Source organism: Simochromis diagramma, unplaced genomic scaffold, assembly GCF_900408965.1.
Source record: "Simochromis diagramma unplaced genomic scaffold, fSimDia1.1 OVJJ01000176.1, whole genome shotgun sequence".
Classification (NCBI taxonomy): domain Eukaryota; kingdom Metazoa; phylum Chordata; class Actinopteri; order Cichliformes; family Cichlidae; genus Simochromis; species Simochromis diagramma.
Window position 1 is genome coordinate 1,542,273 of NW_024386892.1, and position 8,024 is coordinate 1,550,296.

At 43.5% G+C, this 8,024-nt stretch overlaps 1 protein-coding gene across 1 annotated transcript; it reads left to right on the plus strand.

Moving 5' to 3' along the window:
* Positions 1–3,327: 3,327 nt before the first annotated feature.
* Positions 3,328–4,176, plus strand: LOC120734808. The gene is made up of 2 exons (XM_040033800.1): positions 3,328–3,601; positions 3,730–4,176. Exons 1-2 carry the CDS (start codon positions 3,392–3,394, stop codon positions 4,174–4,176), a joined length of 657 nt encoding a protein of 218 aa, XP_039889734.1. The 5' UTR covers positions 3,328–3,391.
* Positions 4,177–8,024: the final 3,848 nt, after the last annotated feature.

Consider the following 8,024-nt stretch of genomic DNA (forward strand, 5'->3'; position numbering starts at 1 on the left):
CTCTGGCAAACTTCAGACGGGCCTGGACATGCACTGGCTTCAGCAGCGGAACACGTCTGGCACTGCGGGATTTGATTCCCTGCCGTTGTAGTGTGTTACTGATGGTGACCTTTGTTACTTTGGTCCCAGCTCTCTGCAGGTCATTCACCAGGTCCCCCCGTGTGGTTCTGGGATCTTTGCTCACCGTTCTCATGATCATTTTGACCCCACGGGATGAGATCTTGCGTGGAGCCCCAGATCGAGGGAGATTATCAGTGGTCTTGTATGTCTTCCATTTTCTGATGATTGCTCCCACAGTTGATTTTTTTCACACCAAGCTGCTTGCCTATTGTAGATTCACTCTTCCCAGTCTGGTGCAGGTCTACAATACTTTTCCTGGTGTCCTTCGAAAGCTCTTTGGTCTTGGCCATGGCGGAGTTTGGAGTCTGACTGTTTGAGGCTGTGGACAGGTGTCTTTTATACAGATGATGAGTTCAAACAGGTGCCATTCATACAGGTAACGAGTGGGGGACAGAAAAGCTTCTTACAGAAGACGTTACAGGTCTGTGAGAGCCAGAGATTTTCCTTGTTTGAGGTGACCAAATACTTATTTTCCACCCTAATTTACGAATAAATTCCTTACAAATCCTACCATGTGAATTCATGGATTTTTTTTTCACATTCTGTCTCTCACAGTTGAAGTGTACCTCTGGTGCAAATTACTGACCTCTGTCATCATTTTAAGTGGGGGAACTTGCACAATCGGTGGCTGACTAAATACTTTTTTGCCCCACTGTATTTCCAGCTCAAGCACCAGGTTTGCTAGCAAAGGCTGCAACTTTGTCTCCTTCACTAACCCAGTCCTCTGCTCAGCCATTAGCCTCCCCAGTCCAGTCAGTCCAGTCGCCTGTTCTCCAGCTTCAAGCCCAATAATCATGTTTTACAGTCCGGTGGTCTCAGCCTCAGATACTCAACTAATCAAAGTGATGTCATGACAAAAATGAATGAACAAAAATGCTTCATTTCTGTCAAACAAAGCTGTATGAAACGTTCCTCGTCGTTAGTATCATGGTTGCTGGGCAACCTGAGCAGTGCAACAAAGGCCAGACCGTCCCATTTCACAAGCCTCTCACTTCCACACTTCTCGTACTTCGCGAACTGCGCATACTCTGAAGCGTGCGGTCGCTGGATTGGGACACAACCACAGACACACCCACTTGCCTATACATACAAGCATGGTGAACACAGCAGCACAGCGCAGCAAACATACATTATATATTATATGAGTCCGTAACTGCTCATGGACCTTGGGTCGCCCAGACCCAGGTCCCTGGCAGCTGTTGTATGTTTTTTCAATGTAATACAGGTCAAAGATAGTTTAACAAAGTGCTGTTTTCAGTTTGATTTTAATTTAACATACCATCCCAACTTTTTCTGATGTGGGGTTGTACAAGTTGCTGGAAACAAAAGGACTTCATTAAGTCTTCTAAAACATTATTTTTTATATGTCTGTATATTTATTGGTGACTTTGTAAATGAAATCATTTTTGTGTTGGATCACTCATAGTTCCCCAGTCATCCAGTGTAAAGACTGCTTAAGAGGTACAAATAAAGTGGAAATCGCAGAGGTCACCAACGTAGAAGTTTATCTTTAAATAGAAGGTGCAGCAGGATATCCCCATTATGAACACAAGCACTGAGGAAATCCACAGTTTGTGCATTGTTTTTGTAACACCAAGGATTTTATGGTCTGTCAGTGCGTCACATTCAATTCTTCATGCATTCTTTTCTTGTGCCAAGTTATCTTCTGATACATTTATGATAAATATATGGCATTTTGTGACTTAGAAAGGCGGGAGCCGCACTTCTGCTTCAGGACAATAGGATTATTATTTTAAATGCTTGGGTAATGGAGTCGATGGTAGGTGTTGGTTTCCTCTTAGGCTGCATCCTTCTCTGCTAGTGCTGGTTCATATCTGTGCAATAAGTGGAATTACAGTACCATTCTATTTATTTATGTACTTTGATTCTAACTGTAAAATCTAATTAGTTCACAGAACTCAAAAAAACTATGCAAACTCGTTGCCTCAAAAAAAGTTTTTTAGTAAAGTTTAATTAAGATGACTAAGTTAAGGCAACTTATTCACTTTGAGTACAGAGTAAAAACCTATTTAGTTTCCAGAACTCAAAAAAAACTATGCAAACTCGTTGCCTAAAAAAAAAGTAAAGTAAAAAAGTAAAGTAAAGCTTACTTGCAGTTTTTCTCAAATGCTAAAACACAAAAGCCAATACTCTAAACCAAATGACCAGTTGTCTAAACACATTTACTAAATCTAGCCATCATTTACCAATATCATAAACACATGTCACATGAAGACACAGTTCACAGAAAACAATCCTCCGTTGTCATAAATCTAAACACATCTTTCCTTGCTAAAACAGAAGTTGCAAAAGAACTCTGCTCATATTCTCAAATGAAAGCTCATGTGATGCAACATGCTTCTTCTTCTTCTTCTTCTTCTTTGTGTTTAACGGCGGTTGGCAACCAATGTAAAGGAGCATTACCGCCTCCTACTGTTCTGGAGTATGGGTCAGACAGTGAGGATGCAACATGCTTGCCACAGTCAGCAATATTTGAACACAATGAACACACCTGGTGTCATTCATTACACACAACGACTCAAAATTGAAGACACCTGTTGCTAATGCTGTGACCACATGTATAAAAGCAAGTTCAGAGTGCACAGTATGCTGAAGATGCCTGAACACAATGGATGAAGGCAGAGTCAGGGGAAGAGGAATTTGATGCAGAGGAGGGAGAAGAGCTGGCCCTGGAAGAAGAGGAGCAGGCCAATGAGGAAGAGGAGTTCAAATGAGAGGAGGAAGAGGAGCAGGCCAACGAGGAAGAGGAGTTCAAATGAGAGGAGGAAGAGGAGAAGGCCAACGAGGAAGAGGAGGAGGCCAACGAGGAAGAGGAGTTCAAATGAGAGGAGGAAGAGGAGCAGGCCAACGAGGAAGAGGAGGAGGCCAACATGGGAGAGGAGAAGGTCCAGGAGGGAGAGCAAGACAACCTCGCACCATCATTACGGACGAGATGCAAGCAACAGTCATTGACCGTGTCATCGTCCATAGCATGACTAAGGCTGAAGCAGGACTAAGAGTCCGTCCAAACCTGAGTAGGTTCACTGCTGCCACCATTATCAGGGCATTCAGACAACACAACAGGTACTCGATTGCTTTCTTTGTCACAATACAGTTTTACAAACCTGTGAAAGTAGTCTATTGGTTTCACATCAGTTGTGACTCTATTGTAACACATGTCAATTGACAACATGATTCTTTCTTTAGAGTTGAAAGAAAGCTACATAGAGGTGGGAGGGTTGCCATATTTAAAGAAACCCTCATTGTGGATATGGCTCGTGGGAACAACCTCATCAGACTCCGGGAGATCAGAGACAAAGTCATTGCCGATAATGTCAACTTTGAGAGCATTGTTGATGTCAGCTTGGCCACAATAGACCGAGTTCTCCGGCGCCAAAAGACGCGGATGAAACAGGTCTATGGGGTTCCCTTTGAGCGCAACTCTGCGCGACACAAAGACCTACGTTACGAGTATGTGCAAGTATACATGTTCACAGTACAGTTAGTGGACATACTGTGTTGCTCAGTGGCCTACATTACTTCTGGACAATCCTGTGCTACCTGATTGACTGTTGTTCTGAACACCTGTGCACTTTCACATTGTCACAGAGGATATTACAGTTGGACGCGATGGCCAGACCTCATGAGTACCTCTTCCTGGATGAGGCTGGCTTCAACCTGCAGAAACGAAGGCAAAGAGGCCATAACGTCATTGGCCAAAGAGCCATCACTGAGGTCCCTGGCCAATGGGGGGGTAATATTACCCTTTGTGCGGGCATGGGTTCGGAGGGGCTTGTCCACCGGCATGCTGTCCTTGGGTCTTACAACACCCAACGTCTCCTCACCTTCCTAGAGGAGCTAAAAGACATCCTCCTGGACCGCCAACAACACCATCCTGGGCCCGCACATCACATTTATGTGATCATTTGGGACAATTTCTCCTTTTTGAGCCGTTTTCCACTTTTCATCTTCCTGATTTATCCGATATTTCCGAGTTCATATGTAAATCAAAGCCTGCCACATGTCATCTTCACCCCATGCCCATGGGGCTTGTGATATCCTGCCTCTCTTCTTTACTCCCACTCATCTGTGCTATCATTCACTCTTCTCTCACCACCAGTATCGTTCCCTCCTTATTGAAGACTGCTCTAGTCACTCCTATATGGAAAAACCTTCTTTAGATCCTAACAACTTTAACAACCTCCGTCCGATTTCCAATCTACCCTTCATTTCTAAGATACTCAAAAAAGTGGTTGCAGCTCAACCTCATTTACACCTGGTTAATAATAATATTTACGAGAGATTTCAATCTGGTTTTCGCTCATGTCACAGTACCGAAACTGCTCTACTTAAAATCACTAACGATCTTCTAATCGGAGCTGACTCTGGTCTTCTCACCATTCTCGTCCTTTTAGATCTGAGCTCAGCCTTCGACACCATCTCTCACTCTGTACTTCTAAGCAGACTTTCCTCTCTCGGCATCTCTGACACACCCCTCGCCTGGTTTCAATCATATCTCCTCGACCGTTCCCAGTTTATTCAACTAAGATCATTCCGCTCTCGTCTATTCCCCGTCACCTCTGGTGTACCCCAAGGCTCAGTTTTAGGCCCTCTCCTCTTCATAATATACATCCTCCCTCTAGGTACCATTTTCTGCAAATGTGATCTTCACTCTCACTGTTTTGCTGATGACACCTAGTTACATCTCTCTTGCAGACCTGATTCCTCCCTCCCACCTTCCTCCCTTACAGAATGTCTATCTGAATTAAAATCCTGGGTTAGCTCTAATTTTCTAAAGCTCAATGAGGATAAAACTGAGATCCTCCTTATGGGCACCAAATCCAACCTTTTGAAGGCAAACCATTTCTCACTCACCATCGATAACTCCACAGTTTTCCCTTCTCCTCAGGTTAAGAGCCTTGGTGTCATCCTAGACAGTTCACTTTCCTATAAATCACACATCAATAACCTCACCCGTTCTGCCTACTTCCATCTACGTAACATTAACAGATTGCTTCCTTCTCTTTCCACCCAGTCTACGTCCATTCTTGTACATAGTCTTGTTACCTCCCGTATTGACTACTGCAATTCTCTTTTGCATGGTCTCCCCCAAAAATCCCTCCATAAGCTTCAACTGGTTCAGAACTCTGCTGCCCGCACTATCACCAGAACCCCTCCTACCAGCACATCACCTGTTCTTCAGGAACTTCACTGGCTCACAGTGAAATTCCAGATAATATTCAAACTTCTTCTGCTCACCTTCAAGGCCCTTCATAACCTCGCTCCTCCTTACCTGTCTGACCTGTTAAGCACTACCTGTTCTGCCCGTTCACTTCGTTCTTCTTCTTCTATCCAGCTTGCTGTACCTTCCTTCTGCCTCACCACCATGGGAAGCAGAGCTTTCAGCTGCTCTGCTCCCAGGCTGTGGAGCTCTCTGCCCCCAGAAGTAAGAAACATTGGTTCTCCCCCAGTTTAAATCCCAACTCAAAACTCATCTGTTCAAATCTGCATATTCACTGTGAATCCACTGTTTGTTAATTTTATCTTGTGCTTTTGTTTTATTGTTCTTATTCTGCCATTTGTTTTATCCTGTTGTAAAGTGTCCTTGGGTGACTTGAAAGGTGCTCATAAATAAAATTTATTATTATTATTATTATTTTATTTATTTATTTTTTTGCATTTAAAATTTTTAAATGGCAGCACATAATAACACTTGTAGTCCTCAGGGGTCAAAAATGTCCTCACTTCATTTGAGTGTTTTTTTAAAGTATAAAGAGCAGGTCATCTGCTAATTGGATGGTTGTTGGTTCAGTCTGTGTGTGCTCTAGTCTGGAGTTCTTACCAAGGTGTCCTTGGGCAAGTTACTGAACCCCAACTTGGTCTCTGATGCATCCATTGGCATGTGAATGTTAAAAAGTGTAATACAAGCAGAATACACTGTGTGTAATGCTTTCAGTAGAAAAGCAACTGAAGGGACCTGGCATATGTGCTTGGACCGTGGTAGATTGTCTTTCTCTGTGATGCCCGAGAGAGTCAGGCATCGTCTGTCACTGGGAAGGATAGAAGACCAGATCAATGTTTCCTCACATTACTGCAAATATTCCTCTGTCTCAGCTGACTCCTCTTTCCTGCTTGATTCTTTGTCTTCATCATCATTGAAATAGAAGATGTGCAGTCCTCTGACACATCTGCTATTTCAGTTTCACATTCTGAAAATTCAAGAAACTTCAAGAAGCCCAGTCACTTTCTTTCCAAGCTCCTCAGACTACCATGTCCTGGATGTCTGAGAACCTACTTGAACATATTTCAGATTCTTCATCACTTTCCTTCACTTCATTGCCTTCTTCCACTTCTGCAGGTGGGTGATGTGCTTTTTCAGAGAAAGAGTAGCATGTGATCTCAATATTTGCAATATTTTCTTTCTCTTCTAACCCTGAATCTGTCAAGGTCTGCGGAGGGCAAACTGTGCGTGGGAGTGTGAGGATCCAGGTGCAGACACAGACGAGGGGACAGTATTGAACTTGAAAGTGAGCCATTTGGGCTGATTAATGTGGAAAACAACAGAAAGCACCGAGGCAAGACAAAACTAGAAGCTGAACTGGGAAAACTGAGAACTGACACTTAACTCAGACAGCAGGGAAGGCTAAGACAAGGTGACAATGATGCATATGACTTAGACAACTATGAAAAGGACTCTGTGCTGGAACAAGAAAGAACTATGAAACATATACACGTAAGCAACATGAAAATGACCATCACAGAGTCCTGAAACCTGACATAACATGCGGGAAGTTAAACAGTCGACGCAACGCCGAACAAAGGAAGACTGAGGACTTAAATACACACATGAGGTGATCAGGGGAAGTGGAGACACATGAGGACACAGCTGACTAGAATGAAAGATAATAACAACACAGGGGAGAGTAACACTAACTACAATGATCAAAGAACACTATACTCTTTCAAAATAAAACAGGAAACACAGAGACATAGACATGACACGAACCTGACAACAAGAGCCACACAGACATGAAACATGACAGGTAGATGAACGGACCAGGGAGAGATGACAAAAGGGACTGTTACGACTGTTGTCATAATTATAATACGTAAATTTGAGTGTGCAGGTGCTCCTCCATGATTGGTGCATCCAGGGTGGATGGATCGTACCGATTGGCTAACGACCGGGAGGCAGCGCATAAGAAGACACCGCCAGCCGGCAGACCGTGTGTTTCACTATGTTGGTTTAATGTAGGAGCATGTAGGGGTGGACCGCCTTTTTGTTTGATTAGTTTTCTCCTGTTTTTGTTAGGCAGGGAGGAAAGTAATTGTCATTTGGTTTAGTTCTTTGGACTAGGTAAGTTGTATTTACTCCTCAGATAGGCTACTTTTGGTTTGTTGTTTTGGCCTTGGGTTCACCCTGAAGTTATAATTCGCTCCCTTCCTTTGTTTAAATTCACTCATTGTAAATAAATCACTGTCACAAAGTATTCATTGTGTGACGTGCTGCTTGGGGTTGGACGGGGATGCATCACCCTTTATGTTGTGGTCTGGCCGCGCCTAGACGGGCCATAACAGGGACTAAGAAACAAAGGACTAAACTAAACTGCTGATCGTTGATACTTCTTCCTCATTATACTAGAGGACAATATATGCATTGTATGCATTGATTTTAAAGTTCTTTTATTGGTTTTTAAATGTCTTAATGGTCTTGGGCCTTCTTATCTCTCAGATCTGCTTTTACCATACGAACCCTCGCGGATCCTGAGGTCCTCTGGTACTGGCCTTTTGATTGTCCCTAAAGTCAGGACACATACTCACGGAGAGGCAGCTTTTCAGTGGTACGGTCCTCGTCTGTGGAACAGCCTGCCGGAGGAGCTCAGGGCCGCAGAGAACGTGCATGT